The following is a 24,896-nucleotide window of genomic DNA, read 5'->3' on the forward strand; positions in this document are numbered from 1 at the left end:
TTTGCTTGGATTTTAAAGTGAAAACAGCGTTGCTGAATGTCAAAGAGGTTCAGCAGTGAAAGGAGAACAACCTCTCCTTCTCATCCCCTGTTTGGTGCTCTGCGCATGCTCAGACTGTGCTCCCGTCTTATTAATTTTTAATGGAAAATGGCTGCGTTTCTAATCCAAACCTCTGGAGCAGGGAGATAAAAACACGTCCAGCCGAACCGCTTAACGTCTCGGTAACGTTCACACCGAAGCAACCGGATGTGCCGATGAAACGTTAGCTAGCCGATGTCCTGTGGTGAGAAAATATTTGGGGATAAAATGGATGGACTCTCGCTTTGAGGGATGAAAGATCATTTTACTCCTTAACCATTTCAGCTCCGAGATCTGCAAACAATCGAGGTACAGTAACCTTAGTGCTAATGTTGGCAGAAGGAGGCTGTATTTAGATCCATTAAACTGCTTATATATGCGCAGTCAAATCGGATATCTACGCACTTTTCCGCCCTTATGTCAACATTTAAAACCTCTTTCTATTAAACCGTTATTCTGGCTAAAACGAGGTTAAAGTCAGCCGTTTGTGTTGATACGTTATAAACGAGCAAAGTGACAGTGAGGGTGTTTTTGTCGTCTGCACGCAAAGATGCGGAATCCATGTGCATATTTTTTGTGAATGAGTGTTACTACTAACAGTGTATGTGATAGTAAGGAACACACCTCCTTACATCCAGCCTCAGATTAGTTATGGGAAGTGTAAAACTGAGATTAAAAAGAAGTTATGTTATAATAACTACATTTAATTATTGTGTGTATATTAAAGGAGTAATGACACAGAAAATAATCCTGTCAATCCTGCCCAGTCAAAGGTCAGGGTCAACTGCAGACCACCAGCTGCTAGGGATTCAGGATGCTGCTCGAAGACACTTTAGTACAACTTTAATAAGATTTGTCTTCAAGGACTTGAACTGGGCCTTTTGGCAGACATTTATATTCATCATTTGGGTTTACACAAACCAACAGATATGTTCATGGGTTTAGATCTCCAGGCTCCAGAATATCACTCCAAACTTCAGTGTGAACGTCCAGACACACTGTCAGAACAAAACAACAAACGATTGAAAGTTAAAAGTAGGGATGCACGATATCGGTATCTGCAGATTATGGCTTGAAAATGACATCGGCATCGGTAGATATGTCATTTTTCTGCCAATATTTTCTGATAAAACAACTCTTACATTCTGCCTAAATGCTCGATGATTCCCCTAAAAAAGAAAAGAACATACCTAGGCCTAAGTTTAAGTACTTTTCTTATATCGCCCAGTGAATGTGTACATTTTAAAAAGCACTGTATTATGTCATTCCTGCATCTGCCAGTGGGCCACTACAATAAGAGTAGGCATGTTATCAATTCCACTACAGGGGAGACTTGATGTTCTCTGCAATTAGGTGGGAAAAAAACATGTGCCTAATATATCAGTAGATATAAAGAGTTGGAAAATATTGACATATCAGGTATAATATATCGGATCCAATATTGTGCATCCCTAGTTAAAAGAGTTAGATTCAGAATTGTTGTGACTTCAAAATCTACTAGAAGGCAAGTTGTGAAACCTCTTAAAAAAGGTTTGGATCAAAGAAAACAAACTATGCTAACACCTTTAGTGTAATATTAGTGAAGTTTAGTAATTTTTTCTTGTCGTATCAGTGTATTTTAAAAGAAGCAGCTCCTCTTCAAAACACCTGTCTGACTGTTAATACAGATGGTTCCCATTTAAAAGCTCACAGAAGCTGCTGTGTGTTGCAGAGTTGTGGGAAGTTAAACAGATGCGCTTTTGGCAATCTATCCACTGAAGTTTCATCCATAAAGTATTCTCTCTTGTTTAACCACTGTATGTGGTATGTGGACTTTTTGAAGCCTCCAGTTTGGCATTTTGGTGTTGACATCATGTTTTTTGGAACCAGAAGTGGCTATATTTAGACATGAGGGTGAAGCTGGAGAGGAGCTAATGCTAGGTCGGTCAGCAAGGACCAACTGTGATAATAATTAACGTGCACATTTTTGCAAGCTTAAATCAGCTATTAAATAAACTGTACTTGCAGAAAAAGCGACAGGTAGCCACACCCAAAAGCATTCCCTACTTTGTTGTTAATTTGACTCTAAATTGGACCATAACGAACAAAATGACCATCATGCTGTATTAAAAAAGACTTTAAACTACTGACCGAGATCATGCCCTCAATCAGAAAATGTTCTTGAAATGAATAATCAAGCAAGAGGTCATTTTTTATAGACTTCTATACAACTAGCCTTCTTTTTGCCACCAGTGGAGTCGCTCCCTGCATGCCGTTAGAAAGAATGCAGATTTAGGGCACGACTGCATTGGCTTCACTGCCCACTATGTCACTTCTTTTTAAACAGGTTGTGTGTGAAACTGAAAAATACAGCTTTAATACACTCCAGATTAAGCATAAATGTCACTCTTGTGTTGTGGAATGGAAATGCTCATTGTTGCAACTTATTTCTGACCCCCAGCAAAAGATGATGCGCCAGGTGACAAGCAGTGACTTCTGCATGAATAGCAGGCCGTCATGCCTAGCAGAGGACGGCCACCATCCCGCCTCCCACTTTGAACTGTGCACCACCCAGTCCAACAAGTTCTACCCTCCTCCTCCTACGTCGGCCCTCCAGATGACATTGGCTCCCATGGCCTTGCCCACCCAGAGCCACAAGCCTATGGTGTGCCAGAGACAGGAAGTGCTCGGGGTTGACGCCCGCTTACCTGGAAAAATACCCGGCATTAAAAGCGCTGACCAAGCAGCAGATGACGGTAAGAAGAAAAACAAGGCCGCCGGGAAGACGGGCAGACGAGGGAGGCCTTTGGGGACCACCAAATTAGCCGGATACAGAACCAGCACGGGGAGACCCCTCGGTACCACCAGAGCAGCCGGGTTCAAGACGAGCCCAGGAAGGCCGCTGGGTACAACCAGAGCGGCAGGCTACAAGGTCAGCCCCGGGCGGCCTCCTGGCAGCATAAAGGGCCTTTCTCGCCTCAACAAACTGGCTTATGGTAGCACCTGCAGTGGAGCGGCTTTCCCCTACCCGCTTCCACACAAAGAAATCCTCTGTGAACCCTCCTGTAAAGAGAAAACAGCTAATGAGTAAAAGCTCAACTCTGTATCTACTCATCCACCAATAAGAGACGCACGTGTACAGGTTTCCTGCCAGATACTGGGGGCGATTGTGTGAATTTCCCAGTCTGCTGCGAGGCTGAGAGGAGGAGATTTTCTATTGTTCGTGTTGGTGTCATCTGTGTGCCTGCCACCTGATACAGTACTGTTAGTAGTCAGTGCTGCAGCTGGAGATCTACAGTGAGTAGAGGGTTTAATAATTGCAATTTGCTGTGTCTGTTTCACTTGGAAAAAATATTAGCGGATGTTCATTGAGCGAGGGGGTTTTATCTAACTTACAGCAGCAGTAGTGGTAGTTGATGACATTTATAGTTCTTTATGTAGCATTTTAACGCTGTTGGAAACAAAGGACACCATCATGAGAGGATTGTCAGCCACTGTTGTGTGCCAGACTGCATTACATCAGAACACATGGACAAACTTTACTTGAATTTTATATCAGCATTGTTTTTGCTTTTGAAACAAACACAGCAATAGCAAGAAAGGATGAAAGAGGGGCACACGTAGCAACATTGTCTCTGCAACGGGAAAGTTTATTGGATATGTGTTCTACATCTGAAAAAGAAAAATGCTATATGTAGCACCCTTTGTGTGTCACATTTGTAAAATGGGAGGCATCTCACTCAATATTTAAACCTTTTATTTTAACACTCTGAGAAGAGCCGGAGGAGCAGCTCTGCTCAGCTGGAGGGGGTAGTGCCTTGCTCAGTGGCACTTCAAAGATAGATGTACGGATAATCCTCCAGGCTAACAGCTGCCCAGAAACTGAAATACAATTAATTCAACTTTCTCCACCCTGCTTCATAATTCACTCTTTCACTCTCTGAATGTCACCTTGCAAAATGTCTACATGTTATTTGCATGCAAATGTCATCAAACTTACAGATTGTTGTGACTAATAACACTGTTATCCAACTTCAAACTTTTTTTTTTTTTTTTTTTTTTACAAAAATGATACATTTAAAAAAAATGCATAAACATTACCAGCAACTCAGTTTAGCTCCTGCTTCTTTCCAACCTGCTCAAACACTGATAATGTGGAACACGTTTGCCTCGTTTGCTCTAAAACGTTTGGATGAACAGTGTTTGTATGTCCTGATAGGTACTGGGTCATTCTTAGTTACATTGATATTTGCGGTAATTCCTTCACAGTACAAAACTCTTTCAGTGGTGTCACTGTGGAAATGTGTTACCTTTCTCCTCTTTGATTTTGTCAGCTTGCCGAGGCCTGGGTGTTATTTAAAGTTTCAATACACTATTTCTGCTTCTGATTCCTAGATTAAACATTTAGTAACTCACTTGTCTCAAGGCAAAGCAGGTATGGAGCTTTGCTTGAGTAATCCTTTCTAGCTAAATTTAAGTTTAAATGAGGACATTTCTGATCATTGAATAAGAAAACAAGACCACAAATCTGACCGTGAATCATTCAATTCCATCTTTTTGGAAATGTATTTGAGGCCTGTTGCTCCATAACACCCGGGTATAATAAAATCATCCTGAAATGTCTCTTGGCAGTATTTATAAAAAACTTTATATTATTCTAGTTCTTGAATCAAACCATAATGTGTCTTTTTCTTACTTCTACAACAAAATCTGGCCTGATCAGGTCAATTTTGTGACTTTTAAATCACATATAATATAACAGGGAAAAACATTGTTTTAAACATTGTCCTGCCACATTGTTGGGAAAGTCTCTAAAAAAAATGACAGTGTATTTTTTGTGTTCTCAATCAAAACCACACAGGACTCAAACTTATTTGATTTAATGTTACATTTGTCCAATCCTTAAGACAGCATTTATTTGATGTGGTATTGGTGTCACAGACAGTTTCCCCAACTAAAGCCTCAAATATCTGATTTGTAATTTTGCTCGCAGATGAGATTACTTTTTTTTAATTTGATTTTTAATGCTGAATCATGAACAAATGAGACCATCAGTGTCAGGTCTGTCAGCCACTGCTGGCCTATTTTCTGTACTGTGAGCCTGCAGGGTATGTGTGGCGGGAAATCTGCAGACAGGTGGTGCTGTTCCTCCAGAGTTTTATTAGGAGCAGAGAGAAGCAGTGAACTATGACAAGTGTGATACTAAAAGTCTCATTTGTTTACAACGACCATACTTAGGTATTACAATCTAAGAATTATGTATTGATGCTTTCATTTCTTTTATTTCTACATCTGTAATAAAGGTGGTTAGCGCTATTGCCTCACAGCTAGAAGGTTCCTAGTTTGAACCCTGGTTGGGACGTTGAGGGCCTTTCTGTGTGGAGTTTGCATGTTCTCCCCGTGCATGTGTGGGTTCTCTTCAAGTACTCCAGCTTCCTCCCACAGTCCAAAGACATGCTCGTTCATTGGTGACTCTAAATTGCCTGTAGGTGTGAGTGTGAAAGGTTGTCTCTTTCCATGTGTCAACCCTATGATTGACTGGCGATCAGTCCAGAGTGTACCCGGCCTCTCGCCCAATGACAGCTGGGATAGACTCCAGCCCCACCGTGACCCTGAACAGGATAAGCGGTATAGATAATGGATGGATCCCCAGTTTTTCTTTTGCATAACAAAGTCAAGTCACGTCTGTTTGTTTTGTTGTCTTGTTACATTGCCACGGCCCTGCAGAGCACCTGAGTCTAAATGTTGGGAAAGCTGTTTTTCTGTGAAATATAAAATAATGTAGTTCAAACAGGCTTAAGACAGAAATGAAAGACGCTGCAGTTTAATGGGTTTGTCATTTCACAACATGCTTATAATACCATAAACACTGTACATCACATAAAGTCAATTTGACTTTAATTGAAACCCCGAGAGGAGAGAAAGAGCAAAGCTTCACTGAGTTGCTCTCTTGTGACAAAATTTAAAAGATTAAAATTTGGTGCAATAATCTGTTGTCTGTATTGTACTGTGAAAACTTTGATACTCTCACTTTTTATTATGGTTGTATTTTTATACTTGTGTAAAAGGCCTTCAGCCGCTTGTTTTGTTGATGTGTTAACAGGTTACTGAAATGTCACACACAAACATTGTTTTCACCCTCCTTTACCAAAGAATGTGATGTTCTCTAACTGTATAGGCATTTACGCTGATTTTTAAGATATTCCAACATCTCACAAAAATAACCTTAGCATGAAAGTTACTGTGTAAAATGTGATTTAAAAAAGCACTTGGAGACCACTATCACATCAAAGATAGTATTTCAGGTTGTTTGTGATGAGAAAAATTGTCACATCTGAAGGGATTAAAATGTCTTGAAAGCTTTGTAAATGATACATTGAAGATGTACACTTCGATCGTTATATTTAATCATATTTACACCCATCTGTTATTCTACTTTGAAAGTAGTTCTCTTTTTATATGTAATTCTCAAGTAGCCATCTTTGATGTTTTACGGATTTTGTTTGTTGAAGTTGTGGCATTTGCTTTAAATTAGGGATGCACGATATTATCAGCACATTGTCGATACCTGCAGATTATGGCTTGACAATGACATGCTGGCATCTGCAGATATGTCATTTTTCTGCCGATATTTTCCGCCGATTAAACAACGCTTTAGTTATGCCTTAATGCTCGATGATTCTCTAGAAAAGCTTGATGTAATGCTACGACATGTACGGCAGTTTTTCAAAGTTTCCGAAACAGACAGCATATCTCATTGATTCAACACTACACATTTAATCACCCGTCTCAAGAATCTGCCAGTGGGCCACTACAGTAAGAGTAGGCATGATATAAATTCCACTACAGGGGAGACTTGGTGTTCTCTGCAATTAGGTTCAGAAAAAAATGTGACAAACATATCTTTATTGAATTCGGCAAATCTGCAAAAGGGTTGAAAAATATTGGCATATCGGCAATATCGTGCATCCCTACTTTAAATGCATAAAGTGAAGTGAAGCCTGATGGGAAACATGCAGGCAGTATGCATTGTTTGTTTTCACAGGACACATTTTGACACGTCATGAAAAGCACAGGTTTAAATTATGAAATGGTCAATGGCTGAATTCCTTTTAGCTGCTCCAGTTTCAGGCTGACTGAAACACCGAGACATAGCCTGTTAATATTACGCCTGTGCTTCCCTCACATAATAGGTCAGCATGTCTGCTGTGAAAGCTGAAACATTTTGGCTAACATAAAAAAAACTTCTTTCCTGAGTTTTGTTTACACGATGAAAGGGACTGACATGTTGGATTGTGACCCTCGGAGGAGGACATTGCAGAAGGGATAAGAGATTAAGGGATGAGTGTTGAATGTGGGTGACATTAAATAGACCCAATAACATGGTTCATTTAGTGAAATTCCTGTTGTTTTGTTGCTGCAAGATTTGAAGTCAAATATATATTTCAAAATGTATACTTTATTCATTTTTTCTCTTGATTTCTCTTTAGCATTAAATTCCCACATGATCTGTTGTCTGTAGGTGATTCCAAAAAACATGACCTGACATTTTGAGTCTTTTTAAGAAGCCCAGTTGTAAGCGTGATTGCCGAAGCCTGTAAAGCTTTGTATTGTTCCCATTTTATTCCTGCATGATTGTTGTGGAATGTTAAAAAGTTGTGTAATAAATCTGGAAGTAACACATTCTGCTGAAATATTGTCTTTCAAAGTCTTTCTTTATTGTTTCTGAAGGGTTTAACGTTCTCTAAATAAACTGTCTCTCTCATTTCTCTAAAAGTGTTACATGCAAAGAACCCTGGATTCACTCTTAAAGAAGATGAGCAAACTTGTTTCAAAGGTTACACAGTAAGCAGACAGCAGTGTGTACAGTACTAAAGGTGCATGCTACAACATAATACAAACTATGTTCATGAAGATGTGTCACAATAACTTTATATTACATTTGATTAGCACATGCTCAATACACAAAATTAAAATAGACTGATTTCCATTTCTACCAACATGACTGTTATTTGGTCTTTTTGTTTTTTACACGATTAAGCCCGTTTACATACATTTTGCAATACAATATTCACCAAGAACAGTATATAGTGAAAACTCTTCGTTAATACAACAAAACATTCTCAATGAAGAGACAGATTAAACTTCATGCCAAAGAAAATTAATTATTAGTTTTATAGCTCATAATTTCATCAAACTAACAAATCAAACAACATACATTTCCAGAAAAACAAACATCACAGTCCCACCCACTATGTTTCACTTCTGCAGTGTAGAAATACCTCGATGTGTACCATACAGCACCACAGATGAATCACTCCAAAGGACCAAATTCTGCTGATCTTGGCAATATTATTGGTTTGGTCGTTTGTTTTTCCAACAGGGTTAATAATCTGCTTCTGTTGCCTTTGATTCGTCGGGGATGTTTAAAAACTTTCCCACTGGTTTTGGGCTCTGATGATACCGGTAAAACCTGAAGCTCATCGTCACCAGCTTTTGAGATAATACCAGTGTCGAAACTATGTAAAGGAGAACCCTTTTCACTCAGTCCCCTTTCTCCCCCCAGTCTGACACTCCTTCTCAAAACAGCCTGCAGTTTATCTCTGACCTCTGACACAGCTGCTGCCACATCCTTGAAAGAGCTCAGAGGACAATCATCCATCCTTTGAGAGTCTTTAGATACGCTCACTTCTGACAGAGAGGGGTAGTTTTTAAGGAAAAGTAGATGATCTTCTGTGCGAGAGTGTTGCTCCAGCTCAGTGTCCTTCCTCCGCAGGTCAGTGATCTCCTGCTGCAGCTTCACCTCGAGCTCTTTAGCTTTACCTGCCTGAGTTTTCTGCTGGGATCTGATCTGCTGCGTCACTTCAGAGCGTCTTTTCTCAATGAGACGGATCATCTCAGTCAAGATCTTCTCACTGCCTCTCACAGCTTCATCAGCAGACAGATTGAAAGCATCCACCCTCTGCTGAATCACCTTGACGTCTCTCTCTCTCTCCTGGACTCTCTGTTGGATGTTTTTCCGACTCACTCCGAGCTCTATCTGCCTTTCAGCTCTTTCTGCTGCAGCAGAGACCGTGTCATGGCCTTTATGTTCATCCATGGAGCAGAGATAACAGATAGACTGCTGATCAGTGCGACAGAAAATCTTCATCACCTCGTCGTGGAGAGAGCAGATGTTCTCCTGAAGCTTGAAAGTGGCCTCAACCAGCTTGTGTTTCTTCAACAGAGCTACATTGTAGTGAGGCTGGAGGTGCTGCTCACAGAAAGAGGCCATACACACCAGACAGGACTTTAAGGCTCTCTGCTTCTTTCCAGTGCAGTAATCACAGGCCACGTCTCCAGGTCCCGCATACGAAAGATGAGGTGAAGCAGGTTGAGGGTTTACTTTCTTCAGTTCCTCCACAAACTCTGCTAACATGGTATTTTTCACCAGGGCAGGCCTCAATGTGAAAGTCTGACTGCACAGAGGGCAGCTGTGTGCTCTCTTGTCATTCTCCCTATCCCAGCAGTTGTTAATGCAGATCATGCAGTAGCTGTGCCCACAGGGAATAGTCACCGGATCCTTTAAAAGGTCCAGACAGACTGAACAGCTCAGTTTTTCTTGGTCCAGCTGAATTACTTGCTGCGCCATTTCTCTTGTACACGACAGTGAAGTTCAATAAGTTTCACTTTCTGCTCCAGATAAGTTGTGCTCATGTCCGTTATGAATGTTCACTGATCTGCAGTGTATGTGCTTTCCAGCTCTTACATTTCACCACATGGTGTTTAGACCCATCTCTGAACTGGTAGATCTGTGAAAAGGGGAGGGAGCGACAAATGTCAGAGCAGGAGGAGCCAAGCCAGGAAACAAAGTCTGTGTGGGGTTAATAGTTGTGTCTCATTCCAGGAAGTGAAGTGTCAGACACACTGAGATTTTTAGTGTGTGTGATACTATTTTACCGAGGAACTTAGCTTTAGGACACAACATTTGTCTGAAAGAGATTTGCAACTTCACTAGATAGCATAGGCATGACAATATGTGTTTAATTTAGTACTTGCAATATTTATTATAAGCAGTCAGATAAATACAGTCATATAATACAAAGGAGATGCTGAAACTACACAAACCAGCACAAAATCAATAATAATTTAAATGCATAAAGTGAAGTGAAGCCTGATGGGAAACATGCAGGCAGTATGCATTGTTTGTTTTCACAGGACACATTTTGACACGTCATGAAAAGCACAGGTTTAAATTATGAAATGGTCAATGGTTGAATTCCTTTTGGCTGCTCGTTTCAGGCTGACTGAAACACCGAGACATAGCCTGTTAATATTACGCCTGTGCTTCCCTCACATAATAGGTCAGCATGTCTGCTGTGAAAGCTGAAACATTTTGGCTAACATAAAAAAAACTTCTTTCCTGAGTTTTGTTTACACGATGAAAGGGACTGACATGTTGGATTGTGACCCTCGGAGGAGGACATTGCAGAAGGGATAAGAGATTAAGGGATGAGTGTTGAATGTGGGTGACATTAAACAGACCCAATAACATGGTTCATTTAGTGAAATTCCTGTTGTTTTGTTGCTGCAAGATTTGAAGTCAAATATATATTTCAAAATGTATACTTTATTCATTTTTTCTCTTGATTTCTCTTTAGCATTAAATTCCCACATGATCTGTTGTCTGTAGATGATTCCAAAAAACATGACCTGACATTTTGAGTCTTTTTAAGAAGCCCAGTTGTAAGTGTGATTGGCGAAGCCTGTAAAGCTTTGTATTGTTCCCATTTTATTCCTGCATGATTGTTGTGGAATGTTAAAAAGTTGTGTAATAAATCTGGAAGTAACACATTCTGCTGAAATATTGTCTTTCAAAGTCTTTCTTTATTGTTTCTGAAGGGTTTAACGTTCTCTAAATAAACTGTCTCTCTCATTTCTCTAAAAGTGTTACATGCAAAGAACCCTGGATTCACTCTTAAAGAAGATGAGCAAACTTGTTTCAAAGGTTATACAGTAAGCAGACAGCAGTGTGTACAGTACTAAAGGTGCATGCTACAACATAATACAAACTATGTTCATGAAGATGTGTCGCAATAACTTTATATTACATTTGATTAGCACATGCTCAATACACAAAATTAAAATAGACTGATTTCCATTTCTACCAACATGACTGTTATTTTGTCTTTTTGTTTTTTACACGATTAAGCCCGTTTACATACATTTTGCAATACAATATTCACCAAGAACAGTATATAGTGAAAACTCTTCGTTAATACAACAAAACATTCTCAATGAAGAGACAGATTAAACTTCATGCCAAAGAAAATTAATTATTAGTTTTATAGCTCATAATTTCATGAAACTAACAAATCAAACAACATACATTCCCAGAAAAACAAACATCACAGTCCCACCCACTATGTTTCACTTCTGCGGTGTAGAAATACCTCGATGTGTACCATACAGCACCACAGATGAATCACTCCAAAAGATCTGATGCCGCTGATCGTGGCATTGGTATTATTACGATATCGTGAACTGGGAATGTGAATCTGGTCCGACTGATGTACCTTCTTCGTTCCGCTCGGCTTAACCTGCGATGTCCCAAAACTTCGCTAATGGGTATGGGCGCTGTAAATACCGGTAAAACCTCAAGCTCATCGTCACCAGCTTTTGAGATAATACCAGTGTCGAAACTATGTAAAGGAGAACCCTTTTCACTCAGTCCCCTTTCTCCCCCCAGTCCGACACTCCTTCTCAAAACAGCCTGCAGTTTATCTCTGACCTCTGACACAGCTGCTGCCACATCCTTGAAAGAGCTCAGAGGACAATCATCCATCCTTTGAGAGTCTTTAGATACGCTCACTTCTGACAGAGAGGGGTAGTTTTTAAGGAAAAGTAGATGATCTTCTGTAAGAGAAAGTTGCTCCAGCTCAGTGTCCTTCCTCCGCAGGTCAGTGATCTCCTGCTGCAGCTTCACCTCGAGCTCTTTTGCTTTACCTGCCTGAGTTTTCTGCTGGGATCTGATCTGCTGCGTCACTTTAGACATCATCTCAGTGAAGATCTTCTCACTGTCTCTCACAGCTTCATCAGCAGACAGATTGAAAGCATCCACCCTCTGCTGAATCACCTTGACGTCTCTCTCTCTCTCCTGGATTCTCTGTTGGATGTTTTTCCGACTCACTCCGAGCTCTGTCTGCCTTTCAGCTCTTTCTGCTGCAGCAGAGACCGTGTCATGGCCTTTATGATCATCCATGGAGCAGAGATAACAGATAGACTGCTGATCAGTGCGACAGAAAATCTTCATCACCTCGTCGTGGAGAGAGCAGATGTTCTCCTGAAGCTTGAAAGTGGCCTCAACCAGCTTGTGTTTCTTTAATGGAGCTACATTGTAGTGAGGCTGGAGGTGCTGCTCACAGAAAGAGGCCATACACGACAGACAGGACTTTAAGGCTTTTAGCTTCTTTCCAGTGCAGAAATCACAGGCCACGTCTCCAGGTCCCGCATACGAAAGATGAGGTGAAGCAACTTGAGGGTTTACTTTCTTCAGTTCCTCCACTAACTCTGCGAACATGGTATTTTTCACCAGGGCAGGCCTCGATGTGAAAGTCTGCCTGCACCGAGGGCAGCTGTGTGCTCTCTTGTCATTCTCCCTATCCCAGCAGTTGATAATGCAGATCATGCAGTAGCTGTGCCCACAGGGAATAGTCACCGGATCCTTTAAAAGGTCCAGACAGACTGAACAGCTCAGTTTTTCTCGGTCCAGCTGAATTACTTGCTGCGCCATTTCTCTTGTACACGACAGTGAAGGTCAATAAGTTTCACTTTCTGCTCCAGATAAGTTGTGCTCATGTCCGTTATGAATGTTCACTGATCTGCAGTGTATGTGCTTTCCAGCTCTTACATTTCATCACATGGTGTTTAGACCCATCTCTGAACTGGTAGATCTGTGAAAAGGGGAGGGAGCGACAAATGTCAGAGCAGGAGGAGCCAAGCCAGGAAACATGGGCTGCTTCCCAAGTTTCTTATTTAACAGCTCCTAGCTCCTCGCCCGAACTGTAGAGCAGGAGGAGCCAAGCCAGGAAACAAAGCCTGTGTAGGGTTAATAGTTGTGTCTCATTCCAGGAAGTGAAGTGTCAGACACACTGAGATTTTTAGTGTGTGTGATACTATTTTACTGAGGAACTTAGCTTTAGGACACAACATTTGTCTGAAAGAGATTTGAAACTTCACTATTAGATGGCATAGGTATGACAATATGTGTTTAATTTAGTACTTTGTAGGTAGATTAGCAGAGAGTTTGTGGATCCAAGGGTTACAGAAAGACATGAGACAGTTTTTAAAGGAAGTGTATCAGTGGTAACATCTACCCTCTGCACGTGATAACAAAAGAGAAACACCAAACACTAACAAACTCTGAAAGCAGAAAGCTGCCACCAGGACTACCATATGATGTTGCAAAATTCATTAAAACATGACCTGACATTTTGAGTCTTTTTAAGAAGCCCAGTTGTAAGCGTGATTGCCGAAGCCTGTAAAGCTTTGTATTGTTCCCATTTTATTCCTGCATGATTGTTGTGGAATGTTAAAAAGTTGTGTAATAAATCTGGAAGTAACACATTCTGCTGAAATATTGTCTTTCAAAGTCTTTCTTTATTGTTTCTGAAGGGTTTAACGTTCTCTAAATAAACTGTCTCTCTCATTTCTCTAAAAGTGTTACATGCAAAGAACCCTGGATTCACTCTTAAAGAAGATGAGCAAACTTGTTTCAAAGGTTATACAGTAAGCAGACAGCAGTGTGTACAGTACTAAAGGTGCATGCTACAACATAATACAAACTATGTTCATGAAGATGTGTCACAATAACTTTATATTACATTTGATTAGCACATGCTCAATACACAAAATTAAAATAGACTGATTTCCATTTCTACCAACATGACTGTTATTTGGTCTTTTTGTTTTTTACACGATTAAGCCCGTTTACATACATTTTGCAATACAATATTCACCAAGAACAGTATATAGTGAAAACTCTTCGTTAATACAACAAAACATTCTCAATGAAGAGACAGATTAAACTTCATGCCAAAGAAAATTAATTATTAGTTTTATAGCTCATAATTTCATGAAACTAACAAATCAAACAACATACATTTCCAGAAAAACAAACATCACAGTCCCACCCACTATGTTTCACTTCTGCAGTGTAGAAATACCTCGATGTGTACCATACAGCACCACAGATGAATTGTTTTTTTTCAGAGTAAAAGTAATTCATACAGCAATAGGTTCTTTTTTTTTTCTTTTTATAAAGAAAATGGGTTTGCTGTTTAAATGATTACAAGTCAACTTTTTACTATTGTTTTTATGATGAGCAAACGTACTTTATAGCATATAAGCTCTTAAAGTAGCAAATGTAACATTTTTTAACGTAGTTTTTATGTACATTCAGAATACTACAACAGAACAAAGGCATGCAGTACAGACAGCAGTATGTAGAGTACCAGAAAGCAAATAAAAAAGCTTCACAAATCATCTTAATGTGGATATGTTACAATTAAAGTCCACATTTATTTTTTATCTTCAGATTACATTTGTTTGGCAGATGCTCAAATCTCCAAATCCCAACACACTTCAACACTGTACAACACCAGAGAGAAATCACTCTGTTAACTTCTACTTGAGTTCGCAAAACTCAGCAGTGCCTCCAGAAGATCTTGGAAGCCAAACTCCAGGATAGAGAGGCTGAGTGAACGTGGTCTGGACTCTGTGGAGGAGAGTCATGGTTTCAGAGACGCTGTAGTAAGACAGAGTACCTGCCTGATGATCCAGGTACACTCCTATTCTGGAGGACTGAGTTCCTGTGATGGCAATAGAAATGATATTATGTCTGAATGAATAACCTCCATCTTTACAGTCCAATGCCCAAGATTTGTCATTGTACCCAAATCCACATTCATCTCTGGTACCTGTTCTTGGAATGTCCTTGTATGCAACTGCTATGGAAAATGACCCACTCCCCTTCACCTCCCAGTAACACCGTCCAGTCTGACCCTCTGTACTCAGGACTTGCCGCCATTCAACAAATCTGTCTGGGTGATCTGAATGTAACTGCTCTGTTTCCATTAATGTTGCCTTTCTGTTCCTGTCACTTAATGACAAACGTGTGTGTGCTGTATTTGGATCCAGAGTCATTTGACGAAAATATCTCAAAAATTCAGCTCGGGTTCTGGGCTCTGCTTGAGGTTGCAAAACATCCACTTCAGTCACTGACAGTGAGATCTTTGCCCACTCCTCCCTCAGAACAGCCTGCAGTTTATCTTTCACCTCTGACACAGCTGCTGTCACATCCTTAAAAGAGCTCAGAGGACAATCATCCATCCTTCGAGAGTCTTTAGATACGCTCACTTCTGACAGAGAGGGGTAGTTTTTAAGGAAAAGTAGATGATCTTCTGTAAGAGAAAGTTGCTCCAGCTCAGTGTCCTTCCTCCGCAGGTCAGTGATCTCCTGCTGCAGCTTCACCTCGAGCTCTTTAGCTTTACCTGCTTGAGTTTTCTGCTGGGATCTGATCTGCTGCGTCACTTCAGAGCGTCTTTTCTCAATGAGACGGATCATCTCAGTCAAGATCTTCTCACTGCCTCTCACAGCTTCATCAGCAGACAGATTGAAAGCATCCACCCTCTGCTGAATCACCTTGACGTCTCTCTCTCTCTCCTGGATTCTCTGTTGGATTTTTTTCCGACTCACCCCGAGCTCTGTCTGTCTTTCAGCTCTTTCTGCTGCAGCAGAGACAGTGTCATGGCCTTTATGATCATCCATGGAGCAGAGATAACAGATAGACTGCTGATCAATGCGACAGAAAATCTTCATCACCTCGTCGTGGAGAGAGCAGATGTTCTCCTGAAGCTTGAAAGTGGCCTCAACCAGCTTGTGTTTCTTTAATGGAGCTACATTGTAGTGAGGCTGGAGGTGCTGCTCACAGAAAGAGGCCATACACGACGGACAGGACTTTAAGGCTTTTAGCTTCTTTCCAGTGCAGAAATCACAGGCCACGTCTCCAGGTCCCGCATACGAAAGATGAGGTGAAGCAGGTTGAGGGTTTACTTTCTTCAGTTCCTCCACAAACTCTGCTAACATGGTATTTTTCACCAGGGCAGGCCTCAATGTGAAAGTCTGCCTGCACTGAGGGCAGCTGTGTGCTCCTTCCCCTTTCTCAGTCTCCTTATCCCAGCAGTTGTTAATGCAGATCATGCAGTAGCTGTGCCCACAGGGAATAGTCACCGGATCCTTTAAAAGGTCCAGACAGACTGAACAGCTCAGTTTTTCTCGGTCCAGCTGAATTACTTGCTGCGCCATTTCTCTTGTACACGACAGTGAAGGTCAATAAGTTTCACTTTCTGCTCCAGATAAGTTGTGCTCATGTCCTTTATGCATGTTCACAGATCTGCAGTGTATGTGCTTTCCAGCTCTTACATTTCATCACATGGTGTTTAGACCCATCTCTGAACTGGTAGATCTGTGAAAAGGGGAGGGAGCGACAAATGTCAGAGCAGGAGGAGCCAAGACAGGAAACAAAGTCTGTGTAGGGTTAATAGTTGTGTCTCATTCCAGGAAGTGAAGTGTCAGACACACTGAGATTTTTAGTGTGTGTGATACTATTTTACTGAGGAACTTAGCTTTAGGACACAACATTTGTCTGAAAGAGATTTGCAACTTCACTAGATAGCATAGGTATGACAATATGTGTTTAATTTAGTACTTTGTAGGTAGATTAGCAGAGAGTTTGTGGATCCAAGGGTTACAGAAAGACATGAGACAGTTTTTAAAGGAAGTGTATCAGTGGTAACATCTACCCTCTGCACATGATAACAAAAGAGAAACACCAAACACTAACAAACTCTGAAAGCAGAAAGCTGCCACCAGGACTACCATATGATGTTGCAAAATTAATTCAAACATGACCTGACATTTTGAGTCTTTTTAAGAAGCCCAGTTGTAAGTGTGATTGGCGAAGCCTGTAAAGCTTTGTATTGTTCCCATTTTATTCCTGCATGATTGTTGTGGAATGTTAAAAAGTTGTGTAATAAATCTGGAAGTAACACATTCTGCTGAAATATTGTCTTTCAAAGTCTTTCTTTATTGTTTCTGAAGGGTTTAACGTTCTCTAAATAAACTGTCTCTCTCATTTCTCTAAAAGTGTTACATGCAAAGAACCCTGGATTCACTCTTAAAGAAGATGAGCAAAGTTGTTTCAAAGGTTACACAGTAAGCAGACAGCAGTGTGTACAGTACTAAAGGTGCATGCTACAACATAATACAAACTATGTTCATGAAGATGTGTCACAATAACTTTATATTACATTTGATTAGCACATGCTCAATACACAAAATTAAAATAGACTGATTTCCATTTCTACCAACATGACTGTTATTTGGTCTTTTTGTTTTTTACACGATTAAGCCCGTTTACATACATTTTGCAATACAATATTTATATTGTCCTGTAATGTTTTTATAAAAAAACAGCCGCTATATCACAGATTTAAAACCATTTCATGATTGTTTTATTTCAGAGTGAAAGTAATTTATACAGCAATAGGTTCTTTTTTTTTTTCTTTTTATAAAGAAAATGGGTTTGCTGTTTAAATGATTACAAGTCAACGTTTTACTATTGTTTTTAAAGTGGTTGCTTAAAGTTACTGATGTAAAGGACCTCAAATTTACTCTTAACAACATGATTAGCAAGCTACTTTATAGCATATAAGCTCTTAAAGTAGCAAATGTAACATTTTTTAACGTAGTTTTTATGTACATTCAGAATACTACAACAGAACAAAGGCATGCAGTACAGACAGCAGTATGTAGAGTACCAGAAAGCAAATAAAAAAGCTTCACAAATCATCTTAATGTGGATATGTTACAATTAAAGTCCACATTTATTTTTTAACTTCAGATTACATTTGTTTGGCAGATGCTCAAATCTCCAAATCCCAACACACTTCAACACTGTACAACACCAGAGAGAAATCACTCTGTTAACTTCTACTTGAGTTCGCAAAACTCAGCAGTGTCTCCAGGAGATCGTGGAAGCCAAACTCCAGGATAGAGAGGCTGAGTGAACGTGGTCTGGACTCTGTGGAGGAGAGTCATGGTTTCAGAGACGCTGTAGTAAGACAGAGTACCTGCCTGATGATCCAGGTACACTCCTATTCTGGAGGACTGAGTTCCTGAGATGGCAATAGAAATGTTATTATGTTTGAATGAATAACCTCCACCTTTACAGTCCAATGCCCAAGATTTTTCATTGAACCCAAATCCACATTCATCTGTGGTACCTGCTCTTGGAATGTCCTTGTATGCAACTGCTATGTAAAAAAACCCGCTCCCCTTCACCTCCCAGTAACACCGTCCAGTCTGACCCTCTGTACTCAGGACTTGCCACCTTTCAACAAATCTGTCTGGGTGATCTGAATGTAACTGCTCTGTTTCCAGTAATGTCGCCTTTCTGTTCCTGTCACTTAATGACAAACGTGTGTGTGCTGTATTTGGATCCAGAATAATTTGATGAAAATATCTCAAAAATTCAGCTCGGGTTCTGGGCTCTGCTTGAGGTTGCAAAACATCCACTTCAGTCACTGACAGTGAGATCTTTGCCCACTCCTCCCTCAGAACAGCCTGCAGTTTATCTTTCACCTCTGACACAGCTGCTGTCACATCCTTAAAAGAGCTCAGAGGACAATCATCCATCCTTTGAGAGTCTTTAGATACGCTCACTTCTGACAGAGAGGGGTAGTTTTTAAGGAAAAGTAGATGATCTTCTGTAAGAGAAAGTTGCTCCAGCTCAGTGTCCTTCCTCCGCAGGTCAGTGATCTCCTGCTGCAGCTTCACCTCGAGCTCTTTAGCTTTACCTGCTTGAGTTTTCTGCTGGGATCTGATCTGCTGCGTCACTTCAGAGCGTCTTTTCTCAATGAGACGGATCATCTCAGTCAAGATCTTCTCACTGCCTCTCACAGCTTCATCAGCAGACAGATTGAAAGCATCCACCCTCTGCTGAATCACCTTGACGTCTCTCTCTCTCTCCTGGATTCTCTGTTGGATTTTTTTCCGACTCACCCCGAGCTCTGTCTGCCTTTCAGCTCTTTCTGCTGCAGCAGAGACCGTGTCATGGCCTTTATGATCATCCATGGAGCAGAGATAACAGATAGACTGCTGATCAGTGCGACAGAAAATCTTCATCACCTCGTCGTGGCGAGAGCAGATGTTCTCCTGAAGCTTGAAAGTGGCCTCAACCAGCTTGTGTTTCTTTAATGGAGCTACATTGTAGTGAGGCTGGAGGTGCTGCTCACAGAAAGAGGCCATACACGACGGACAGGACTTTAAGGCTTTTAGCTTCGTTCCAGTGCAGAAATCACAGGCCACGTCTCCAGGTCCCGCATACGAAAGATGAGGTGAAGCAGGTTGAGGGTTTACTTTCTTCAGTTCCTCCACAAACTCTGCTAAAATGGTATTTTTCACCAGGGCAGGCCTCAATGTGAAAGTCTGACTGCACAGAGGGCAGCTGTGTGCTCTCTTGTCATTCTCCCTATCCCAGCAGTTGATAATGCAGATCATGCAGTAGCTGTGCCCACAGGGAATAGTCACCGGATCCTTTAAAAGGTCCAGACAGACTGAACAGCTCAGTTTTTCTCGGTCCAGCTGAATTACTTGCTGCGCCATTTCTCTTGTACACGACAGTGAATGTCAATAAGTTTCACTTTCTGCTCCAGATAAGTTGTGCCCATGTCCTTTATGCATGTTCACTGATCTGCAGTGTATGTGCTTTCCAGCTCTTACATTTCATCACATGGTATTTAGACCCATCTCTGAACTGGTAGATCTGTGAAAAGGGGAGGGAGCGACAAATGTCAGAGCAGGAGGAGCCAAGCCAGGAAACAAAGTCTGTGTGGGGTTAAAATGTTATGTCTCATTCCAGGAAGAGGAGTATCAGACACATTTAGTGTGTCTGATACTATTTTACTGAGGAACTTAGCTTTAGGACACAACATTTGTCTGAAAGAGATTTGCAACTTCACTAGATAGCATAGGCATGACAATATGTGTTTAATTTAGTACTTGCAATATTTATTATAAGCAGTCAGATAAATACAGTCATATAATACAAAGGAGATGCTGAAACTACACAAACCAGCACAAAATCAATAATAATTTAAATGCATAAAGTGAAGTGAAGCCTGATGGGAAACATGCAGGCAGTATGCATTGTTTGTTTTCACAGGACACATTTTGACACGTCATGAAAAGCACAGGTTTAAATTATGAAATGGTCAATGGCTGAATTCCTTTTAGCTGCTCCAGTTTCAGGCTGACTGAAACACCGAGACATAGCCTGTTAATGTTACGCCTGTGCTTCCCTCACATAATAGGTCAGCATGTCTGCTGTGAAAGCTGAAACATTTTGGCTAACATAAAAAAAAACGTCTTTCCTGAGTTTTGTTTACACGATGAAAGGGACTGACATGTTGGATTGTGACCCTCGGAGGAGGACATTGCAGAAGGGATAAGAGATTAAGGGATGAGTGTTGAATGTGGGTGACATTAAATAGACCCAATAACATGGTTCATTTAGTGAAATTCCTGTTGTTTTGTTGCTGCAAGATTTGAAGTCAAATATATATTTCAAAATGTATACTTTATTCATTTTTTCTCTTGATTTCTCTTTAGCATTAAATTCCCACATGATCTGTTGTCTGTAGGTGATTCCAAAAAACATGACCTGACATTTTGAGTCTTTTTAAGAAGCCCAGTTGTAAGTGTGATTGGCGAAGCCTGTAAAGCTTTGTATTGTTCCCATTTTATTCCTGCATGATTGTTGTGGAATGTTAAAAAGTTGTGTAATAAATCTGGAAGTAACACATTCTGCTGAAATATTGTCTTTCAAAGTCTTTCTTTATTGTTTCTGAAGGGTTTAACGTTCTCTAAATAAACTGTCTCTCTCATTTCTCTAAAAGTGTTACATGCAAAGAACCCTGGATTCACTCTTAAAGAAGATGAGCAAACTTGTTTCAAAGGTTACACAGTAAGCAGACAGCAGTGTGTACAGTACCTAAGGTGCATGCTACAACATAATACAAACTATGTTCATGAAGATGTGTCGCAATAACTTTATATTACAGTCATTTGGCACATGCTCAATACACAAAATTAAAATAGACTGATGACTTATTTTTTAATGGGATTTTTACATTATGAAGCCTATTTACATACATTTTTCTATACAATATTTACCAAGAACAGTATATAATGAAATGTCTTTGTAATTACAACAAAAATTATTCGTTTTATATCTCACCATTTCATTCAGGGAACAAACCAAACAACAAAAATTCCTAGACAATAACATCACAGTCCCACCCACTATGTTTCACCTGCACGGTGCAGAAACACCTCAACATGTAATGTACAGCACATCAAATGAATCAATCCAAAAGGCCAAATTTTCTGAATTTATCACATTTTCTCAGTTGTTTTTGGAACACCTTATAATGTTCTCCGAACTCATCATCTCTATTTTGATCCAATTTGAATTGATGGGGATTTCCCCTCTGCTTCATGCCGCTGGGCTCTGCTGCTGCTGGTAAAACCTCCACCTCAGCCTCTGCAGAATATTCCTTTGGGAGATCTTCACATGTAAACATTGGGATAATATCATTGTCGGACCTATGTAAACGAGAACCCTTTTTACTCAGTCCCCTCTCTCCCCCAAGTCCGACACTCCTTCTCAAAACAGCCTGCAGTTTATCTTTCACCTCTGACACAGCTGCTGTCAGATCCTTAAAAGAGCTCAGAGGACAATCATCCATCCTTTGAGAGTTTTTAGATACGCTCACATCTGACAGAGAGGGGTAGTTTTTAAGGAAAAGTAGATGATCCTCTGTATGTGCGAGCTGCTCCAGCTTTGTGTCTTTCTTCCGCAGGTCAGTGATCTCCTGCTGCAGCTTCACCTCGAGCTCTTTAGCTTTATCTGCTTGAGTTTTCTGCTGGGATCTGATCTGCTGCTTCACTTTAGACATCATCTCAGTGAAGATCTTCTCACTGTCTCTCACAGCTTCGTCAGCAGACAGATTGAAAGCATCCACCCTCTGCTGAATCACCTTGACGTCTCTCTCTCTCTCCTGGATTCTCCGTTGGATTTTTTTCCGACTCACCCCGAGCTCTGTCTGCCTTTCAGCTCTTTCTGCTGCAGCAGAGACCGTGTCATGGCCTTTATGTTCATCCATGGAGCAGAGATAACAGATAGACTGCTGATCAGTGCGACAGAAAATCTTCATCACCTCGTCGTGGCGAGAGCAGATGTTCTCCTGAAGCTTGAAAGTGGCCTCAACCAGCTTGTGTTTCTTCAACAGAGCTACATTGTAGTGAGGCTGGAGGTGCTGCTCACAGAAAGAGGCCATACACACCAGACAGGACTTTAAGGCTCTCTGCTTCTTTCCAGTGCAGTAATCACAGGCCACGCTTAAGGCTCCCGCATACGAAAGATGAGGTGAAGCAGGTTGAGGGTTTACTTTCTTCAGTTCCTCCACCAACTCTGCTAACATGGTATTTTTCACCAGGGCAGGCCTCAATGTGAAAGTCTGCCTGCACTGAGGGCAGCTGTGTGCTCCTTCCCCTTTCTCATTCTCCTTATCCCAGCAGTTGATAATGCAGATCATGCAGTAGCTGTGCCCACAGGGAATAGTCACCGGATCCTTTAAAAGGTCCAGACAGACTGAACAGCTCAGTTTTCGGTCCAGCTGAATCACTTGCTGCGCCATTTCTCTTGTACACGACAGTGAATGTCAATAAGTTTCACTTTCTGCTCCAGATAAGTTGTGCTCATGTCCGTTATGAATGTTCACTGATCTGCAGTGTATGTGCTTTCCAGCTCTTACATTTCATCACATGGTGTTTAGACCCATCTCTGAACTGGTAGATCTGTGAAAAGGGGAGGGAGCGACAAATGTCAGAGCAGGAGGAGCCAAGCCAGGAAACAAAGCCTGTGTGGGGTTAATAGTTGTGTCTCATTCCAGGAAGTGAAGTGTCAGACACACTGAGATTTTTAGTGTGTGTGATACTATTTTACTGAGGAACTTAGCTTTAGGACACAACATTTGTCTGAAAGAGATTTGCAACTTCACTAGATAGCATAGGTATGACAATATGTGTTTAATTCAGTACTTTGTAGGTAGATTAGCAGAGAGTTTGTGGATCCAAGGGTTACAGAAAGACATGAGACAGTTTTTAAAGGAAGTGTATCAGTGGTAACATCTACCCTCTGCACATGATAACAAAAGAGAAACACCAAACACTAACAAACTCTGAAACAGAAAGCTGCCACCAGGACTACCATATGATGTTGCAAAATTCATTAAAACATGACCTGACATTTTGAGTCTTTTTAAGAAGCCCAGTTGTAAGCGTGATTGCCGAAGCCTGTAAAGCTTTGTATTGTTCCCATTTTATTCCTGCATGATTGTTGTGGAATGTTAAAAAGTTGTGTAATAAATCTGGAAGTAACACATTCTGCTGAAATATTGTCTTTCAAAGTCTTTCTTTATTGTTTCTGAAGGGTTTAACGTTCTCTAAATAAACTGTCTCTCTCATTTCTCTAAAAGTGTTACATGCAAAGAACCCTGGATTCACTCTTAAAGAAGATGAGCAAAGTTGTTTCAAAGGTTACACAGTAAGCAGACAGCAGTGTGTACAGTACTAAAGGTGCATGCTACAACATAATACAAACTATGTTCATGAAGATGTGTCGCAATAACTTTATATTACATTTGATTAGCACATGCTCAATACACAAAATTAAAATAGACTGATTTCCATTTCTACCAACATGACTGTTATTTGGTCTTTTTGTTTTTTACACGATTAAGCCCGTTTACATACATTTTGCACCAATATTCACCAAGAACAGTATATAGTGAAAACTCTTCGTTAATACAACAAAACATTCTCAATGAAGAGACAGATTAAACTTCATGCCAAAGAAAATTAATTATTAGTTTTATAGCTCATAATTTCATCAAACTAACAAATCAAACAACATACATTCCCAGAAAAACAAACATCACAGTCCCACCCACTATGTTTCACTTCTGCAGTGTAGAAATACCTCGATGTGTACCATACAGCACCACAGATGAATCACTCCAAAAGATCAAATGCCGCTGATCATGGCGTTAGTTTTGGTACGGTAGTTTGAAATGTGACATTGATTGAGGATGTCCTGGGCCGTCTTGGATGCCATCCGATTACACTGGGAGGTACCAAAACTTCCCTAATGGGTATGGGCTCTGTTAATACCCGTACAACCTGAAGCTCATCGTCACCAGCTTTTGAGATAATACCAGTGTCGAAACTATGTAAAGGAGAACCCTTTTCACTCAGTCCCCTTTCTCCCCCCAGTCCGACACTCCTTCTCAAAACAGCCTGCAGTTTATCTTTCACCTCTGACACAGCTGCTGCCACATCCTTGAAAGAGCTCAGAGGACAATCATCCATCCTTTGAGAGTCTTTAGATACGCTCACTTCTGACAGAGAGGGGTAGTTTTTAAGGAAAAGTAGATGTACACCCATCTCTGAACTGGTAGATCTGTGAAAAGGGGAGGGAGCGACAAATATCAGAGCTAAATATAATGTCAGAGCAAGAGGAACCAAGCCAGGAAACAAAGTCTGTGTGGGGTTAAAATGTTATGTCTCATTCCAGGAAGAGGAGTATCAGACACATTAAGAGTTTTAGTGTGTCTGATACTATTTTACCCAGGAACAAAATTTGTCTGAAAGAGATTTTGAACTTGACAATTAGATAG

General features: G+C 40.6%; 5 protein-coding genes across 5 annotated transcripts; 1 reads left to right on the plus strand and 4 right to left on the minus strand.

The window, feature by feature from the left end:
* The first annotated feature begins 180 nt into the window (after positions 1 to 180).
* cunh5orf24 (chromosome unknown C5orf24 homolog) lies at positions 181 to 3,221 on the plus strand. The gene is made up of 2 exons (XM_069677278.1): positions 181 to 387; positions 2,519 to 3,221. The coding sequence occupies exon 2, from the start codon at positions 2,525 to 2,527 to the stop codon at positions 3,146 to 3,148; it is 624 nt and encodes a 207-aa protein (XP_069533379.1). The 5' UTR covers positions 181 to 387; positions 2,519 to 2,524; the 3' UTR covers positions 3,149 to 3,221.
* A 4,189-nt stretch (positions 3,222 to 7,410) lies between these two features.
* LOC138601194 (uncharacterized) lies at positions 7,411 to 12,834 on the minus strand. Its single transcript, XM_069672776.1, has 2 exons — positions 11,526 to 12,834; positions 7,411 to 9,692 (listed from the first exon to the last, which is right to left on the minus strand). Exons 1-2 carry the CDS (start codon positions 12,827 to 12,829, stop codon positions 8,372 to 8,374), a joined length of 2,625 nt encoding a protein of 874 aa, XP_069528877.1. The 5' UTR covers positions 12,830 to 12,834; the 3' UTR covers positions 7,411 to 8,371.
* Positions 12,835 to 13,527: 693 nt separating this feature from the next.
* Positions 13,528 to 16,401, minus strand: LOC138601818 (E3 ubiquitin/ISG15 ligase TRIM25-like). The gene has a single exon (XM_069673062.1). The coding sequence runs from the start codon at positions 16,399 to 16,401 to the stop codon at positions 14,722 to 14,724; it is 1,680 nt and encodes a 559-aa protein (XP_069529163.1). The 3' UTR covers positions 13,528 to 14,721.
* A 1,620-nt stretch (positions 16,402 to 18,021) lies between these two features.
* On the minus strand, positions 18,022 to 19,761 carry LOC138597673 (E3 ubiquitin/ISG15 ligase TRIM25-like). The gene has a single exon (XM_069669183.1). It carries the CDS (start codon positions 19,759 to 19,761, stop codon positions 18,088 to 18,090), a length of 1,674 nt encoding a protein of 557 aa, XP_069525284.1. The 3' UTR covers positions 18,022 to 18,087.
* A 988-nt stretch (positions 19,762 to 20,749) lies between these two features.
* Positions 20,750 to 22,856, minus strand: LOC138597690 (E3 ubiquitin/ISG15 ligase TRIM25-like). The gene has a single exon (XM_069669184.1). The coding sequence runs from the start codon at positions 22,854 to 22,856 to the stop codon at positions 21,522 to 21,524; it is 1,335 nt and encodes a 444-aa protein (XP_069525285.1). The 3' UTR covers positions 20,750 to 21,521.
* Positions 22,857 to 24,896: the final 2,040 nt, after the last annotated feature.

The sequence above is a fragment of the Semicossyphus pulcher genome, unplaced genomic scaffold (genome assembly GCF_022749685.1).
Source record: "Semicossyphus pulcher isolate SPU_LCO1_2020_fin unplaced genomic scaffold, fSemPul1.0.p SCAF_10, whole genome shotgun sequence".
Taxonomy (NCBI): Eukaryota; Metazoa; Chordata; class Actinopteri; order Labriformes; family Labridae; genus Semicossyphus; species Semicossyphus pulcher.

Coding starts and splice junctions, on each gene's coding strand:
- cunh5orf24 (XM_069677278.1), top strand. CDS start 2,525: ATGATGCGCCAGGTGACAAGCAGTGACTTCTGCATGAATAGCAGGCCG.
- LOC138601194 (XM_069672776.1), bottom strand. CDS start 12,829: ATGGCGCAGCAAGTAATTCAGCTGGACCGAGAAAAACTGAGCTGTTCA. Junction 9,693..11,525: donor GCGGCATCAGATCTTTTGGA/GTGATTCATCTG, acceptor GTCGTGTACAAG/AGAAATGGCGCAGCAAGTAA.
- LOC138601818 (XM_069673062.1), bottom strand. CDS start 16,401: ATGGCGCAGCAAGTAATTCAGCTGGACCGAGAAAAACTGAGCTGTTCA.
- LOC138597673 (XM_069669183.1), bottom strand. CDS start 19,761: ATGGCGCAGCAAGTAATTCAGCTGGACCGAGAAAAACTGAGCTGTTCA.
- LOC138597690 (XM_069669184.1), bottom strand. CDS start 22,856: ATGGCGCAGCAAGTGATTCAGCTGGACCGAAAACTGAGCTGTTCAGTC.